The 18,550-nt window shown below is 55.9% G+C and overlaps 1 protein-coding gene across 12 annotated transcripts in view; it reads left to right on the forward strand.

Moving 5' to 3' along the window:
• CTBP2 (C-terminal binding protein 2) overlaps window positions 1-18,550 on the forward strand; it is a 177,594-nt gene that overhangs the window by 146,666 nt on the left and 12,378 nt on the right. For all 12 annotated transcript variants that reach the window (XM_032175533.2, XM_058435906.1, XM_032175569.2 and 9 more), the window contains 3 exons: window positions 11,910-12,064; window positions 12,308-12,452; window positions 17,274-17,480. In XM_032175533.2, coding sequence (XP_032031424.1) covers window positions 11,910-12,064; window positions 12,308-12,452; window positions 17,274-17,480 — 507 coding nt within the window. The remainder of the gene's footprint in view (window positions 1-11,909; window positions 12,065-12,307; window positions 12,453-17,273; window positions 17,481-18,550) is intronic.

Genomic DNA, 18,550 nt, shown 5'->3' on the forward strand with positions numbered 1-18,550 from the left:
CCTGTGAGGTTGTCACTAATTTTTTGCATTGATAGGAAAACCAGCAATGCTTCTTTTCCATCTGGGCCATGGCTCTTCTGGGGACAGTGCAGGACTCGAAGAGAAGCTAATGGCCTTGCTTGGGCAGGAATGACTAGTTTTTTCTTTTGTGTTGGTCACTTGCTGGCAAGCAGGGTTTCCCACTCTCTGGCTGGTTGTCCAGCACCATGAATCCGCTGCCTGAGAAGTGAGTCTCCGAACAGTCACAGCGGGACTGACCACGGAGGTTTTCCCGGCACTGCTCTATGAAGCTCCCTCGGGCTCTGGTCACTCAGACCTTCTGTTGAGGGATGTGGAGCACATTTTTTTCCTCTACCCAAGGAAGCAGATATGTGGTAGCTGGTAAACACCCTCCACACCGCAGAGTATCTTCTAGGAAAACTGCCTGGTATGGGGAGCTTGGGTTGATGAACGCTCACTTTTCTTGGTTTTTATTCTCTTGGAGGTGAGATCTGATGATTGGCCCTTCTCTCTGGTTACTGCTGAGAAGGACAGAACGGTGTCGCTGCCGGCCAAGGCGGCTGCTGGTGGCTCAACCTGGAGAGCCTGGATTCTGAGCAGCTGTGGTCACTGGTCTTGTCCACCACGGCTCAGAACTGGGTGAAACTCAGCTCCCCAAGCTCATTCTTCCTGAGACTTTAGGGGAAGTGTTTCCTTCCAAGTCAGTGCTTTCTGGAGGCCTGGTATTCCCATCTCGGCAAGCCCTGCCTGGCCAGAGGCCCACGGGGTCAGGCATCTGAGGCACAGAGCATTTGGGCCACTCGCCAGGAGGCCACCAAGAGGTTGCTTCCTGTAAGGAAGGTCAACCTCATGTGCATTGAATCTCGCATCAACCCTCTTAGAGGCCAGTGTTAAGGACCAAGTTGACATAGATCATTTCTTGGATCAGGTGTTTGTTTTTTCAATTAATTTTTTAGAGCCGAGTCTCACTCTGTCACCCAGGCTGAAGTGCAGTGACATACTCATAGTTCACTGCAGCCTTGAACTCCTGGGCTCAAGGGATCTTCCTGCCTCAGCCTCCCAAGTAGCTGGGACTACAGGCACGTGGCACCACGCCCAGTAAATTTTGTAGAGATGGGATTTCACTATGTTGTCCAGGTTAGGACAAGGTTTCTTATCACCAGGGCCATGAATAACTGCTGGATCAGTAGGACACTGTGAGAAGGACCATGTGTCCCTGCATCCAGGTTCGGGAGTGGGGCCAGCACACACATGTTGCTATCCTGTGGCGTCTCGGACTTGCTTGGATGCGCCCTTCTGTTCTCCACGGTTCTGATAACAGTTACCACGATGATGCCTCTTTTAGGCTGCAAGATCTAGAGAGACACCAGCGGGGCGAGAGGTGGGGGGGAGAACAGCACATGCCTCAGGTGAGAAGCCTCGGGCGCTTGGTTCTTGATTTTGTGTGCCCGGTTGATAGATTGAACAATCACATTCCTGCAGTAACAGAGAACTTTAAGACCTGCCCCAGGCTGCCAAGGCTCTTAAGACCGCCTGTCTGTTTCCGAGGGTCAGGCCTGATGACGTCTGTCTATCCAGTGTCCAGAGCTTGTTGAGTTGAACCAATCCAACAGGTGGTTTGCACTGCGGTGGGCCCTGGGGTTGCATGCTTGGTCTCTGGTGTCAGACAGACCTGAGTTTGAGTCCCGAGTCCATTACTTACTTGCTGTGTGACCCCGGGCAAGTTCCCCGCACCTCTCAGTCTCCGTTACCTGCTGGGGAAACGGCAGTGCCTACGGCACAGGGTTGTGTGGAGGGTGCAAGAGAAGTGACCGTGACCATCCTTCTAAATGGGACAGGCTCTATTCCATGGTCATGATGCTCAGCATATGGTATAAGGAGCTGACTGTTTACCATCCCTTTGTTACCAGAAACGTGACTCCCTGTGTGTTTGGGTTCTTGGTGCATAGGTGATTTTATTGCTGCAATAAAGTATTGAAAACCAATTAAGGAAAAGAGGCTGACGGCAGCGGTGCCAGGCACGAGACTCACTATTTTACAACTTCAGGCATTTCCAGTCTCAGGTATTTCCCCAGCTTCCAGGCACATCCTGGGAAAATCTGGTCTGTGTCTAATTACTGTGGCACAGAATGCACCCTGCCCACATAGGGTATGTCACGTAGGGGTGTCCCAGGCGGCCCCTTGGCTACAGGCAGCCAGTTTTCATTACAGGTGAGGCTGAGCCAGATGGTGGGCATTCTTGGTGGTCTTTCCAGCAGGCTCCAGACCACCTCACAACTCGGAGCTTTGGGCCTTTGAATTGAGAGTCTCATAGTTCAGGAGCTGTGGGCTCGAACCACATGCTGGCAGCTGCCACCCTCGGGACAGAAGGCCCATCGCCATAGTCATAGCATTCTTTGCTGCTGGCTGGCAGCTTGGAGAGGCTAGGTGGGCACCTCCCAGGGAGGAGTGAGTTAGGTGGACCAGCCAGTCCTGGCTTTGACAAGTGAGTTCACCAAGGTGAACAGATAGTCACGTGGGAGCCCCTTTTTGTCCTTGGCAGGTTTGTGCTTCTTAAAATTTAGTCTTTTGGCTGGGCGCAGTGGCTCATGCCTGTAATCCCAGCACTTTGGGAGGCCGAGGCGGGCGGATCACCTGAGTTCAGGAGTTTGAGACCTGCCTGGCCAACATGGTGAAACCCCATCTGGAAGGCTGAGGCAGGAGAATCACTTGAGCCCAGGAGGCAGAGGTTGCAGTGAGCCGAGATCGTGCCACTGCACTCCAGCCTGGGCAACAGTGTGAGACTCCATCTCCAAAAAAAAAACAACAACAACAATTTTTAGTCTTTGGCGATGCCCTGAGGCTTATCTCTTCCACAGAGGCTTGGAGGAGCCGCCACGAGTGGGGTGTGCACACAGGCAGGTGGGGGAGTCGGAACCCAAGGGCGCATCTGACCTTGGCTTGCCCGCAGGAAGAGGACAAATAGTCCTCCTGGAAGATTCCACCACGACTGTTTATTGGACAGGGGACTCAGACGATGCGTGTCCCCAGCCAGAGTGGTGGCTGAGAGTGTCCCCATCCTGTGCATAAGATCCTGACCGCCCATCCCTGCAGGGACCATCCCCGTGTTGGGAAGCAGGAGGGTATGTCGCAGAGCCTCACCCAGTGGGGAGCCACGATCCTCACTCCTTGCTGCTCAGCCTTGGCTATTGCTCCGGCTTCTATCCCCACATCCTGTCCTCCCTCCCGGAGCCCAAGGACCACCCATGTGAGGCTGGGCCACGGGGGAAATCTCGCACACGTAGCGCGTCTCACCAAAAATAGAAGCAGAGGCTCACGTCCTTGGCTGCTTCCCTGTGGGAATGCCTTCTAAGGCGCCGTTTTTGGTGATGTCCCTTCATGGATCTTTCAGGCCCAGTGAGTCAGCAGTGTCTGCATTCACACAGGCTGGGTGGGGTTGTTGGATCTGCCCCAGGTGGATGGCACCTGCTTCCTCAAGGCAAAAATTCACCCCAGAACATGAGCTGCACCCAGGGATAGGTGAAGGTGACGGAGCCTGAACACTCAACACCAGAGGCAGCCAACAGGACGGTATCTGGGCTTCCAAAAAGCCACCAGTGCCTAAAAGCACTTCCAAGCACCTAACATCACTCTTGGTTTTGTTTTTATTTTAAACTCTGTTACAAACCGGGAAAATACCTGTCACTTTCCTGTGTTCAGGGCCCTCTGTGCTCCTCTGTCAAGCGTGGCGTGAACACTGCAGGGTGCAGGCTGCAGCTTCCCCAGGGGCTCTGAGGAACCCGTTGAAGTGACTGCACGTGCATGTCTTTCTAGGGTTGCAGATGAGCTTCGTTTTCAGGGGGGTTTGTATTTTGTGTGTTTTCTGAACTTGATGGTGTGGGTCTGGGCATCTCTTTCCAACCCTGGAAGATACCACACATGCCCTTGGTTATTAACATGATCACCCAGAAAGCTTTCGGGGGCCTGAGAACATGGCCCAGGCTCTGGGGAGCACCAGACTGCACCTGACTGGCTGGATAAAGACAGGGGTACCTGGAGCCTCCTGCCTCGCCAGCTCTGTGTCCAGCTGTCACCTGAGCTACAAGGGGGATTACCTGGGAGCCTCTCACGTGTCACATTGTGATTCATTCAGATACATGTTTTATTTAAGAAGCAAATCTATATGTCAAGGCGTTCCTGTGGCCATTTCTTCACCAAACCTCCAGCTGACTTTGCAGAGAATGCCAAACTCCGAAGCCGAGGAGTAGCTTAAAGCTAGGTTCCCCATGGGGCACATCCAGCCTTCTGGGGAGCCCACTTGGTGTGGGGCACCCCAACAGCACAGGCCCTGGGTGCTCAGAGGCCTTGGTGAAGCTAGATTTCCCAACACTCAATTTTTTCCCTCCTTACAGAAAGGCAGGGGGAACTTGAGAGATAATTCACATGAACCCTTTGCCATAAACCCTTTTAAATTGTTCACAAGTAAGAGCCCAACTTTGGAAGACTAAGATCCTGGTGTTCTTAGTGTGAGGAGTGGGCTGGCTGAATATGCGGCGGATTGCGAGCTTTTTCCTACCTGGTTGTACCTCACTGGAGAAAATATGGATAATCCCTATAGCTGCTAAGGATGTACACGGTGATGGCACAGCCATCACCACTTTCTAAGTTTAGAAGGTGTACTTCATTATTCAAATTCCCCGGCACTCATTTTGTACCACGCTGCTCTCTCGTTCTCTCCTCACGCTGTCTTCCAGTGCCTGGTTCAGGCCAGTCCTTGTCCAAGGTTGAGTTAAATCATTTTCAGTTGGGCCAGGTTTCAACAGCTTGGTGTGTGTGATGCCACTCCAGGGCTGAGGTCCTGGCTTCAGGAAGAATGTGGGGATTGATTAGTGATGTCTGCCGTGAATGCAGAAAGAGAGATAAGGGTTGCGCATTTGCATTGCATGGTGGGAGGAGGTGTGTGCACAGGAGCCAGGGAATCTGTTGGGCGTGTCAGGTGACACTTAAAACTCCAGGATTGGGTCATTCTGGGGGAGCACATGCTACCTATACGTTACTGAGACTGTAAAATGAAATCGCAGCCTCTGGGAAGCTGGGCAAAGAAGTGGACGCAGCATTGGGAGAGCTTCCCAGAAACAACGCAGAGAGAAAACCCATTTGCCAAATGAAAAAGCAGATAACAGCGTAGAAACAAAGCTGAGATTTCCAATAGCAGTTGCTTTTTTTTTTAACCTTAAAATAGTGCCACTCTTAGCAACACAGATTTTCTTCCAAATCATGCCTTGAAGCTGCTCCCGGAGCCACCCGCTCATCAGCACCCTGCTCCTGTGGTCCTTCTCGTGAAAGGCAGAGGGGAGATGCCTGTTGCCCACAGTCTTTTCTGCAGCTGCCGTGGGAACAGGCACCTTCCCGGCTACTGGGGACACAAGGAGGGGGAGTCACCGTGGCCTGCTCACTTTCCAGATCAGCCAACTGCAGAACATTTGTTGTTGTTTAGATCCCACGTCTGACGGTTTAGAACAGCTTTTATAACGTGGTTAAACATGTTTACAAAGCAAGGGAGGCATCTCTTACCTTGACAACACGAGGCCCCCACAGACCTCCTTCCCCTGCTCAGAGCTCCACAGCCCTGTGTGCTGGGCTGGCCTGTAGACCCATTGAGGCAGCTGTGTTTACAAGTTTGATGCCAAGTGTCTGAGAGGCACTTGCGTATGTCCCAGCATCAGTATCTGGCCCCCAGCTTGGCCCTGTCACAATTTTCAGTTTTATATTGTAGAAACCCAAGCCTCTGAAATAACACTCTTAGCAGACCTTAGTTCTGATTCTGTGTCTGGCTTTCTAGAAATCAGGTCTGCTGAGCTCAGCCAGTGAGGATCGGGTCATGCTGGATTGCAAAAGCGGCCATTTAATTGGGGAGCAGGCCGCATTGAAGAGGAAGCTTTTCTGAGGGTGGTGGGATCGGTGAGATATTAAGTGGGGCTTCCTTGGAGGCAGGTGGGTCCTCAGGTTCAGCTCTGTTGGGTCACTCCCTGTCCCGCCCCGGCCTCTGGAGCTTGTGTGGTTTTGTCTCCTCTTTCTACCTGGATCATTGTGCCTGGGGCTGGGAGCCACACCCGCTGCTAGGCTTCTCCCACCTCCCAGGCCACCTGCGGGTCATAGGAGCTGATGAAGCCTTGAATCGCTTGGCTCTGTTTGAAATGCGTGTTCCCCGGTGCCATAAAGAAATAGCACTTGAACATTATTTAGTAAGGCCGTTTTTACTTTCTGCAGAAAGGGTACACTCTTCAGCAGTTTACCCACAAGAGTTCACCCAACAGGGTCATTTATAACCTGACGTGTCCACCTTACTGCTGTGTCCAGTTTCCATTGGCTGGAATGGGAACTCACATTCTCTATTTGTCCCGATTGGTTAGCAACTTAGAACTTTTTTTAAAGAGGCAAAGGTAGAGGGGAACAAAGGAAGGAGGAAGTAACTTGTGGAATGTTGAGAAAGGTAAAAACACCTTCAAATAAGGAAGAGGAACAGGCTATGACCTAATGCTTGCTTGGACCAGTATAAGCATGCTAGGGCAAATATTTAGGCTAAATTGCAGGAGCTAAGAACATTAAAGTACATTGATTTCCTTATTACGGCTAGCAAATATTTAAGAACGTTAGCACAGATCTTTGAATAAATTTTGCCTCTAAGAGAAGTTAGTATGTATTCCTAATTAGACCGGGAGGAAAGTCTTTGAAGAGGAACCTCTACTTTACTTTGTACAGCTCAGAGCTGCTTGCAGCACTCTTGACGCCTTCTGTCGGAATCTTTGGAAGGCCTGCCTGGATCTCCCGTCTGTGGAAGGATCCAGGTACTTCTTACAACATCTGTGTTAGGGCAGCTGGTGACGGCACCCGGCAAATTCCAGCAACTGCCTTCATTCCACAGAGGCTCCCTTCTGCAATGCCACTGCTGTGACTGAGCAGCGGTTCTTATGAATGTGATGGCTCGGTCAGCTCTAAGACTGCAACCTGCTGGGGCTTCGTGGGGCAACCCTGGGGTATGTGGCCAGTGTCTGTCCTTGGGCAGCCGTAGCCCCTGTCAGGAACAGGGAATGACTCAGGCACTGGTGTCTTGAGACTGCTGCAGTGTCAGGAAACTTCCATAAAATCTAGTGAGTTTTAAAAAAGAGGCCAGAGCCGGCCAGGCACGGTGGCTCATTGCCTGTAATCCCAGCATTTTGGGAGACCGAGGCGGGTGGATCACCTGAGGTCAGGGGTTGGAAGCCAGCCTGGCCAACATCGCGAAACCCCGTCTCTGCTAAAAATACAAAATTAGCCAGGCACATGCCTGTAGTCTCAGCTACTTGGGAGGCTAAGGCAGGAGAATCGCTTGAACCTGGGAGGCGGAGGTTGCAGTGAGCGGAGATCGTGCCATTGCATTCCAGCCTGGGCAACAAAAGTGAAACTCTTTCCCCAAAAAAAAAAAAAAGCCAGAGCCAGCCTTTGCCTCTTATGTCAGAAATGATCATTGCAGCTGCTTTGCTTTGGGGTAGAAGCCTAAAATCCTGAAAGCCTTTACCCCGGGGCAGTTTGTCTTGAGCTGCAAGCAACAGAAACCCATTTAGATCATTTTTAAATAATGAGAATTTCTGTTGGAAGGATGTCACCTTAGCTCACACAATGTCTAGGAAGACTGGAAAACGGGTCTCAGAAACACTGCAGGCAGCTTTCTGTGGCAGGATCAATCCAGTTCCTTCTTGGTGACTGCTCAGGGGAACATCCCATTTGCCTTGCATGGTACTGAGCCAGAAGGTCAACTCCAGGCCTGTCCGCCTGTTTCCGAGAAAGCAGCAGCTCCCCACAATGAAATGTAGCATTTTCCAGCTCCAGATCCTTCCGCCGTCCGCCCTGAGATCTACCTGCCTTAGGATCTGTGAGATCCGCAGACTTTGCTTTTCCCGGGTGTCTGGTTACTGTTCACAAAACTCCAGCAGTTGGGCCTGTTGTTGTCTTTGTTTTTGACTGAGCATCTCTCATTTCACGATTACTTATTGCAGCTGCAGCGCTAAGCAATACCAGGCCCGGGGATGGGCGTCAGCACTGCCTCGAGCTGGTGCACAGCGCATCCCGGATGGAGGGGCAGGGCCGTCCTGGTGCACATGCAAGCCTGAAACCCGATAGTAATTGATAGCAGGGGAGCCGGCAGGGCTTTCTGCTCTACACAGTTAATGTGGGCAAGCTGTCAACAGTAAGGCACTGATGTTGTTTCCGTGATGTGTTCAGTTGCAGGTGGAGTTGTCCTGAAATGGACAAGGCAGGTTTACTGGTGGGAGATGGTAGAAAGGAAAAATAGCACATAGAGGGCATCAGGGCCCTGTGACCCTTGTCCACAAGTGTTTCCTCATACCTCGTGGTTGCGCACCGTGGTACGGGGCCACCCTGAGCTCTGACTCCCGGGCTGTGAAGTGGGAAGAACAGCAGCACTGCAGGACTCTTGTCAGCCTTGTGGTCTGTGTGCATGGAAAAGGCCTTCAGCTGTGCATAGCAACTGGAAGCCATGGCTTTTTAGCATAAAGCCCAGTTCTTCCGAAGCCTTCGTTACATATTGCGCCTTAGGATTTCTCCTCGCAAATTCCCAATCCTCCCCCACTGGGCCTGGGGACCCCACGTCCCTGAAAGGGTCGTGTTCCATCTTAATGTATATGACTCTTACTGTATGTGTCAGTTACATCCTAATATGTTAAAAACTTGCTCAAATTGTCAGAAGCCTGAAAGAGGTGTCAGGAATCCTGTGTGAGGTAATATGGGGGATCTGTTTGCACCTTCATCTCTCCATATGAGATCTTCCATATGAGCTCTTCCAGAAACCTCTGCCCCAGGCTCCAGCAAGCCTGTAGGGGCAGCGGCTGCTAGGCAAGGGCTTGAATTTCAGTCTAGATTCTCTGGTGTGTGGGTGGACAGTTTCCTTCTGGGACTGAAGGAGCACGTGGAAGATGGTGCTTTCCTTTCTAGAGCAAACCTTGGCACTGTCCCAGCTAAGCTCTCATGCCCAGGGCTAGCGGTCTCCTGTGGCCTCCGTATCCCTGCACCTCATGCAGGACACGTGAGCATCTCACCCACCCCCAGCCCCCCAACTCTGGCCATCGTGCCTGGCATCTTTTCCCAGTACGAGAACCCGTTTGCTTTTCTCTTTTCCCGCCTTTCCATGAAGGACCTGCTGCCAGGATTCGAGCCTCAGACCTTGGACAGGTCTCTTGGGCCAGCCTCAGCCACGTTTTGCGTGCCCGGCCATCAGGGAGGGTAAAGGGTGGGTTTCACCAACGAGAAAGGCAACCGGTGTCGGGGAGGGAGCCGATCGCTAGGCAACCTGGAGTTTGTTACCCTGGTAACGGATCCACGCACTGATGATGCTGTGGATGGACATCTTGTGACAATGGCCTCTCAGGCTCCCCAGACACATCAGCGGCTCTGGATTCCCACCTTGCGCCCAGCGTTGTTTTCCTGTGTGGCTACTGTTTAATGAACAGCTTGGATTTCTTATAATCAGGCACTCACTCCGATAACCATCCTGCCAGCACCCCTGAAAGTGAAGTTGGGGTGTTCCTCACTGTGTGTGGGCGACCGCCTGGGGGATGAGGCCAGGACTTCCAGGCCCCACAGGATTGTGCCCTCAGACCTCAAGTAGGGGGCCAGAAGAGTGTACTGAAAGAGAAAGAATCTTTTGGAATTTGGCAGTTGTACCAGTTTCTTAGCAGAAAAGAGGAGCCCAGGTGGGAGCCATGTGTGTCGGGTTCCTCGTCAGGTGACGGTGCTGTTGCGGATCGCGCGGATGAGCTGAGGGGGTGTCCAGCTTTCTGCTGCACACTTCCTGTCCACTCATACGGGTCGTGGGCTGTTGAGGACACGGGGGTGTTGGCCCTCGTCCCTGCCTTATTTTCCCCCTACCCTGCTCTGTTTTCCTGGTGCAGAAGGATGTTGGAGTGGGGATCCATGTGGACACCCTGCTTTGGGGACCTGGGTATCGGGGCAGCAGCAGGAGTGACTGGGTACACGTGCGCCTTTGGTGTCTGAGCGTCGGGTGCAGCTGCCACTCAAGGCTGACAGGGACCATGATTCCTCCCAGCCGGGGGTGGCAGGAGAACTGCACATAGCTTGGGGGCCATGCAGGGCTGGCTGTGGCCCTGGCTCCCCCAGCCCATTCTTCTGAGGCTGGGACAAAAGCCTTTTTTATACTTTGTGTTCAAAGAGACAATTATCCCAAGGCCCACTGGCCGAGCACGGCCTTCCATGCAGGGCTGGTGCGGGTGCCCTGGGCCGTCCCCCCGCAGCACCGTGTATAGTCTTAACAGGACGCAGACACAGCCCCAGTGGAGGGGGATTTCCTTCCTCGGCTCCGAGCGTGTGGCTAACGGAATATGAGCCTTGGTGGTCCAGCAGGAGCCCCCCGTGGCTGGGGTCCCAGTCATCGTCCCCACCAAGTGGCCAGCTTGGGGACTACCAAGAGCCCTTGAGGAGGTTAGGGCTGGAAGGCGGAGGCCACATAGATGGAGTTGGCCTTCGTGGAAGTCTCCTGCTTTAGCTCGTGGGACCCTGAGCCTGCTGCCTTGTGATCAAAGGCCAGCGATCCCGGGAATGTCACACGTTCCTGGTTGGGTTACCCATGGTGGGTCACCAGGCTGGGCTCAGCCTGGAGCAATGGCCTGGACCGTCCAGCGTCAGAGGGAGGGAGGGAATGGGGGTGTAAGGCCGCCATCAGGGTTGATCTGGATATCTGAAAACTTGATGAGCCCCAAACCTTTAATCTGAGGCTAAAGAGTTCTAATTTAACAAGAGACATTGCCCCTTCCTGGCATCTCAGCGGATTGCACCTTTGGACCTCAGGTAGTTGTTCTCTTGTGTCCAGGGTGTGGGTCTTGAAGATTTGAGGTTTGGGCAGATGGTCAGGACGACCTACAAAATCCAAGGATGGATTTGAAGGGGGCAGTTTTTGTTGGAGAAAATGCTGCTTCTCTGTCTCTGAGGTCTTCAGAGCCTGCTGGGCTTGCTGCACAGAATAAAGAGAGAAAAGAGGCCCTGGGGCTCTCGCTGCATCCTGGGCGGGACCTGCAGGGTGTCTGCCCTGTATGTGCACGGGGCGCAAGCATGTGCATCTGTGGTGTGGCAGGTTAAGGCCTTCCACCGCCCTGCTGAACATCTAGATGCAGCCGCGCTGGTCCAGATGAAGTTGCTGGAGAATTTGTACTTGGACTTGTGGGAAGGACCGCTGGGGCCCTTCCTGGGGTCGCCCCTGCCCCTCTGTCCTCACAGCTGTCCCTTCACCTTGTTGGCAGCACCAGGAAGTCTGTCGGGATTAATATGATGGCTCCGGCCTGTCTAGAGAGCTGCTTGCTGTGTGGTCCTTTGAGAAATTTGCTTTCCTGAGCCTCTAGAGGTTTCCTGCCCTCGGGCATACCTTCCCTGCCCCAGACTCGCCCTTTCTCCTCACCCAGCGCAGGTGAGAGGGGCTGGAGGAGCCTGCCCAGGCTGCCTGTTTGTGCAGGGCCTCCCCAGGAAGTTCCATCAGATACACATGCCTTATCCCCTGTCATATTATGTGAGGGGCAGCTGGTGCCGGTGCAGGCGGGGAGGCACGTGGTGCGGGGACCCGTCCTGTGCTGGACTAACCTGTGCTGGCCTCGGGGCCCCATGGTCCTGAGGCTCTTGGGACTATGGTCTGCTGGCCTGGAAGCAGCCGTGTGTGTCTCCAACCAGAGCCACAAGTGGTGGGGAAGTGGCTCCCCTTCGTGACAGTGGCTCCCCGGGAGGTGATGCAGGTAGAGATGGGGCCCTCGCTGCTCCGCCGCCCTCGCTTGCCCAAGCCCTGCCCTGAGTGATGAGTGGGGAGCTGCCCCTCCACGCACCCTGTGGCCCCAGCCACCCACCCACTGTGCTCACCGCTTCCCTCCTTGCAGGTATCCGCCCCCAGATCATGAACGGCCCCCTGCATCCCCGCCCCCTGGTGGCGCTGCTGGACGGCCGTGACTGCACTGTGGAGATGCCCATCCTGAAGGACCTGGCCACTGTGGCCTTCTGTGACGCACAGTCGACGCAGGAAATCCACGAGAAGGTGGGCCCACCCTGCCCGGCCAGGGGCTGCACTGACCTTGGGCAGTTTCCTCCCCGGCCCTCCCCAGCATCCCCCCATTAGATCGCCCCAAGTCACCGGCAGGCCCCAAAACCCCTGTTCCCTGCTTTCCTACTGAACTCCTCTGCCTCGGGTTCAAGGGTGATAGGGCCAGGGGGCCAGGCCAGGTGGCGCCAGTGGGCTGCACGGGGTGGGGCTCCGACCCTGTGCTCTGTTCCCACACAGGTTCTAAACGAAGCCGTGGGTGCCATGATGTACCACACCATCACCCTCACCAGGGAGGACCTGGAAAAGTTCAAGGCCCTGAGAGTGATCGTGCGGATAGGCAGTGGCTACGACAACGTGGACATCAAGGCTGCCGGCGAGCTCGGTGAGTGCGAGGCAGCGCTGGCTGCCTGGAGTTGTCCGGAGCTCTGTGGGCCCTGCTTGGGTGGGCTCGGAGAAGCAGCTGGAACTGGGACCACGGAGCAGCCGCTTCTGGCTGTAGCAAGGTGGCTGCCTCCAGGCCGGGCTGTGGAGCACCTTGCCGGCCCTGCCTTCACATGACACGGGTAGGATTGTCCCTGCTGGTCCCTGTGTGGGGTCTGCTGGGCTGTGAGGCATCTCTGCCCTCAGAGCAACACCCAGCTGGCACAAGCTCCATTTGGAGACACCCAGTGCCACCTCCAGAGGGGAGAATGCGACTGGCCACATGTCCTCTAAACCACCCCTACTGGGTGTGTCCCCTAAACTACCCCTGCTGTGTGTGTCCCCTAAACTACTCCTGCTGTGTGCATAGCTCTAGGCCCCTGTCTACATGGGAACCTGGGCCCTCCCGCTCTGGGACAGCCTTGGCAGCATCTGGCCCAGGTCAGCACCAAAGCAGGTAGACCCCTGCCCAACACAGCTGATGACAGAGGCTTCCGAAGAAAAGCAGAGGCAGCAGGCGCGAACCCAGAGTTGGGGGCTCCAAAGCTGCTTATTGGCCCCATGCACTTGCGGCTGGGGGTGCATGTTGAGGGGGCCTCTGCCCAGCACCCGGTGTGAGCTCATGAGCTCTGAGTGCAGAGGCACGAGGAGCAGACTGCTGGCATCGAGCGTCCTCGGGAGAGGGCCAGGTGGGCACTGTGTTTGCTCTGTGTTTGGAACACGCCACCCCTGCATTTTGGGGGTGGGGGCCGTACTCTGCCTTACGAGTGCTGAGGTGCCTGCCCCAAATTCATGAGGCTGCTTAGGAATACTTCAAAACCACTCAGAACCCAGGCATAGTGGTCCAGACAGCAGCCTGGCCTCAGAGCAGCCCTTCCTGCGCTCCAGGAATAGCCCAGGCGCTATTTCCCCACCTCTCTCCCATCGGCTAGGGCCCAGTGGGCCCCTGTGCTTCCGGGACGGGCTGCGTGTCAGATCGGCTCCGTGTGTGAGCGGAGCATTACATACATCTGAGAATCCTGCCCTCGGGCACCGCCGGCCACGTTTTCAGGGAGGCCACCCCCATGGGCTCCAGCTGTCTCTCCACAGCCTTAGCCTGGGGCATGGAGTGTATGGGTCAGAATCTTAGTTGAATCCCTCACTGCCATTCGGGGCAGCACCCAGGTACTGGAAGCACTGGGTAGGTCTTGGTGTCAGGAGCAGGGCTGGGGAGCCAGGCAAGCGGTGGAACTGCCTGTATACTCACAGGGGTCAGGACGCAGTGGGGTGGGGCTGCCCCACGGGCAAATCCCAAAGCAAAAGGCCAGGGAAGGAGAGAGGGTCACTCAGATTCCAGACCCCTTAGGGTCCTGGAAGCAGCAGCTTCACACATCCACCCCTCACCCTCCCCACACCCCTCACTTGCTACCAGCCACGGTGTCCTTCCGAGCCCCTCTGTTGGAACAAAGACACTCCGGAAGATGTGAGTCTTCAAAAGCGTGTTAATATAAACTAAAATTTTCCATCTTTCCCTGGCACAAACAAGGGAATTTTTGTTTGAAAACAAATGTCCTTTGTGCTCTGGGTAGAGCTGAAATCCCAAGTTTGAACGCAGAGGAGAATACAGCTTCATGTGCCAGGGGCTCTCAAATCCTTGTCCCCCGCACACCTCTTCTCCAGCACGTCGGCCCCTCACCACACAGCTCCCGGGCCCATATGGGTGCTGACCCTGCCCTTCCTCGGCTGGACCAGCCGCTGCTTTCCAGGCAGAGAGGGGAGGTCCTTGCCTGTGGGACTTCCTATTTCTCCATTTCTAGAAGTGCCCCTCACAGGCAGTGGGGCCAGAAAGGCACCAAGGCCTCAATGACGGGGGGCCTGGGAGGGCTGAGATGGGAGGTTGTGTTCCCTGAGTTCTGAGACCCACAGAAGAAGACCAGGACCAGGGACTGCGGTTTTGGAAAATGTGGAAGGGCTGTGAGTGGTGGATTTTCATTGATCCTGGTCCCATCTGATAAGGGCACTTGGAAGACATCTGCGGGGCCCTTTTGAAGGGCGCTTTTCGAGTGTAGACTTTGTCCAGACGTCCTTTGTCTCCGAGTGCATTCGCCACATCATGCGGTCAGCGGGCCTTTTGTGCTGAGGGCTGGGAGCGGCAGGTGGCTGCAGGCAGGCCCTCTCCTGATGAAAGAGGGTCCCTGGCAGGCCCAGAAAACAGGGCCCTCCGTGTTGCACGAGGCAGCGCACTAGGCCTCTGGTGACGCCTTCCGGGATCACAAGGCTCTGAGATGTCAGCCCTGGAATGATGGGTGAGAGTCAGCGCTTCATGGCAAGAGCAGGGCGAGGCTGGAGGAAGCTGCCCACCTGCACTTCTCCCCACCAGCCAGGAAGACACGAGGGGAAGACCTCGAGAGGGCCCTACACCCCTCCCCACCCCCGCCGCCTCTGGCAAGCTGGTTTATGTGGTTTCTGTGCCAGTGGCAGTCGTGGAGGGATCAAAGCACGATGGCATTGACCGTGAGAGAAAAGCAGCTTGCCTTTTTGGGGCCGTTTTCCGGGCTCCATGGACACTGGGAGGCCCAGCCTGCGAGTGTCAGAGCCACCCATGGTGTGGCACTTGAAGGATCAGCTTGACTCATCCAGAAGGGAGGCTGCATCCACGGAGCGATACAGGACAGCTAAGAAGATGCTCCCTCCGAGAGGGCGGTGAGGTTATGGAGGTTCCTGGCCGTGGCGCCACTGCGGTCCGGGTGGGAAGGTTCTTCCATCCCAGGCAGTGGCCGCAGCTCTTCCTCCTGCACCCTCTCCCCGTCGTGGAACTCTGCACTCCGGGGAGCACTGGAACCAAGGAGCTGAATGTCCAAGTTCGGTGAGAAGACTGACCGGATGTCCTGCCTCAACCTGCCTTTTTGTGCCACGCCCACCCGGGTGCCTTTACACACGTGGCCTTGCGGAGTCTCTCAGCCAGCATCAGCTCATCTCCTAGGAGGAGCTGCTGCTGCTCACGCCAGGCAGCGCGGCCGAGCCAGCCCCGGCAGCAGCACGGAGCCAGTGTCCTTGAGGGTGATTCTGCTGCGGGGCCTCCCGGCTGGGCTTTAGCCCGCCCGAGGAATGAAAATTGTCCCAGCCGCCAAAGATTTTCTTGAACCTCTGGCACTGGCCTCAGTCTGTCTGACTCTAATAATAACATGGCATGTGATCAAGCCCCAGCTTCTCTGCTGAGCTATTTCAAATGAACGAGGCCTGTTTCCTGCAAGATTCTTGGCATCCAGCTCGTGGGAAAGTTGGTCGGCCTCAGTCACAGTCAACCACACTGTTCCCTTGGCAAGTGTCTGTGGCCCAGAGGAGCCCTCAGTGGCCACGTTGGGTGGGTGGGTGACCCGCTCACGGTGGCTTCACCTTCTCTGAGCTGTGTGTCCTGCTGAGGGGGTCACTCTCAAGGCCCTAGACCTAGGGGTGGCCCTTGTGGGGAGACAGCCACGCAGCTGTCTAGAAAGTGGGTTTGCGGCACCCACCGGTCTTGTTTCCTGTCCAGTAGAGCTGAAGAAGCTGCCTTGGTGATTGCCGTCCCCACCCCAATCTTCAGGACTTAAGATAGAGGAATCCTGGGTGGATAGTCCTGTATCTTAAGGAATAGAGGACCTTAAAGGTGGCCCTGTCCCAGTGTCTTGGGCACCTCTTGCTGGGAGAGGCACTCCTAGGGGGTCCCAAACCTGCGATTAGGAAGGAACCTTTTCACTTGGGCTGACATGGTGCCCAGATAACCACACCCCTCCTCAGAGAGTCAACTGGGAGCCACAGGCTGGCTGCTGAGCCCACCTTCTGGAGCCCCACCCCGGGCTCGGCCCCTCTGGTCTCTGCTGCAAGCAGGCGTCTGGATCTCCACCTGTCGGGTATAGGGAGGGGCCGTTCCCAGCCTGGCCCTCTGCCTGCTTGTAACCCTGTTGTATCTGGCAGTCATTCATTCTTCCCCAGACACCCTCTGGCTGAGGAGGGTAAATGTCAGGGCCCTTTCTGCCTATGACTTGGGTTAACTCTCCACGCCACAGCTGCCTCGTGCTGGGAGATACTTGACCCTGGTCTCTGCAGCTCATGTGGGGCCAGAGGGCTCATCCCAAGCCACCCTCGGCCCTGACCTGAAGGCTGCTCCACGGGGCAGGGAGGGCATCCTGTCTGCTCGGAGTTCTTCCCACCAGAGCAGGGTGCTGAGCACAGGACCACAGGGCGACTGTGCACACGCTTCGGACGTCAGTTCCGTTCCCGGGGCCAGCCCTCGCATCCGTGTGGGGGTGGAGGTGTTTTTTTAAAACCAGTATGTTTGAAACGTATGTTTTTTTGCATCAAACTGTTAGCATACCTTAAAACCAAAAGCCATTCTTTGTCACCCCTGCCAGCTCCATGAGGGAGACCCTGAGGGGTTTGAGCCTGAGTGGGGTCCACCTGGAGGAGACTGGTCTTAGGCCCACTGACTTCCTGCCACTCCGGGTCCTTTCTTGGGACTCAGCGCAAGCCCAGGAGGAAGCCAGTCAGGCCCAAAATCAGCCATAGGAGTTGGGCTGGTCGTGAGCCACGTCCTGGAGCAAAAGTCCTCCTTGGGAGGGAGGGGTGGATGTTGGGGCTAGAGCCTCCCAAGCATCAGAGCCGGAGGGCCTACCGCCCACGTGCCCAGCCCCGAGTCTGCTAGACGATAAGGTGGGCCTCCCCCGGTGCCAACAACCCTGTCTCAGGAGGGCGGGCTGGCAGCCCCGGGGCTTCCCCACTGATCTTGAGGTTTTCTCGTCTCTGGCCTTGGCCTCGTCCCTTTCAGGAATTGCTGTGTGCAACATCCCGTCCGCAGCCGTGGAGGAGACAGCGGACTCCACCATCTGCCACATCCTCAATCTGTACCGGAGGAACACGTGGCTGTACCAGGCACTGCGGGAAGGCACACGGGTTCAGAGCGTGGAGCAGATCCGCGAGGTGGCCTCGGGAGCGGCCCGCATCCGTGGGGAGACACTGGGCCTCATTGGCTTTGGTACGTGCCACCCTCTGCGCCAACCCCCAACCCCTCCGACACTGGGGCTGGTGTAGCGGGGACCCCTTGGGAAAGGCAACCCCAGCGTGCTGTTGAGGAGCCAGGGCAGGCAGGGCCAGCACCCTCCCCGTGTGGCACGGGGTAGGAGATCCAAGTCAACACCCATCAGGGAACTCACCCTAGAGGCAGGATCTGGGCTGGTTCTGGAAGAATGCGTGTCCACTGCTGTCTGCGGTGTCTGGCAGGACAGCATTCTCTGCTGTGGGGCAGGCACTGTGCCCACTAAATTTCCCTGGGCAGGGGTGAAGGGCAAGGGCTGTATGGGGGTGTGTCGTAGAGAAGCAGCCAGGCTTGGGGCTCGCGTAGGGGCTGGCGGTTCAGTGGAGACCCGGGTTATGGGCACGGCCTCACTCCTGAAGGCCTTCAAATGCCAGGTTGGGGTGGTACAGTCAGGCCATCAGCTTGGAAGGCTCTCCTGAGAGAGGAGCAGGAAAAGGAGACGTGAGGAGAGGCCCAGGAGGGTCTCCAGCAGGGTGGTGGGGGACCAGTGCCAAGGATAAGGTGATGGTAAGCAGCCTGATTCCACGGGGGCTCGAGGAGGTCCCCACCCTGCTCCCCATCAGGATCTGCACTGCACCCAGGAGACCTCGGCCCGTTGCCACTGCATCTCAGCCCCACCGCTTACCAGCTCTGTGGCCTTGTGGGAATTACCTGAGCTTTTTGCCTCAATTTCCCAATCTGTAAGTAGATATTTGGTGGAATACATGGTATCTGCCTTTTGGGACTCCAAGAAGGCACATGTGCACACGGGGCCAGTAATGTTCTGGCCTCCGGGAGACTTGCAGCTGCTGCTCAGCCCTTGCGTGGAGCTCCACGCCTCCCAGGACGAAGCCCCCGTGCGCCTCTCCCAACAAGCCCCGCTCTGGACCTGGGGTGCCACTTGAACAAGAGAGAAGTTGCTGGACGCTTCCAGGAGTGCACATCTTTCTGTCCCCAGTACAGGCTATGATCTCCTGGGTCTGGCCTTGCCCGACCTGGGGTCTGAGTTTAAGTGCCAGGTGCTGGGGATC

The sequence above is a fragment of the Hylobates moloch genome, unplaced genomic scaffold (genome assembly GCF_009828535.3).
Source record: "Hylobates moloch isolate HMO894 unplaced genomic scaffold, HMol_V3 SCAFFOLD_3, whole genome shotgun sequence".
NCBI lineage: Eukaryota > Metazoa > Chordata > Mammalia > Primates > Hylobatidae > Hylobates > Hylobates moloch.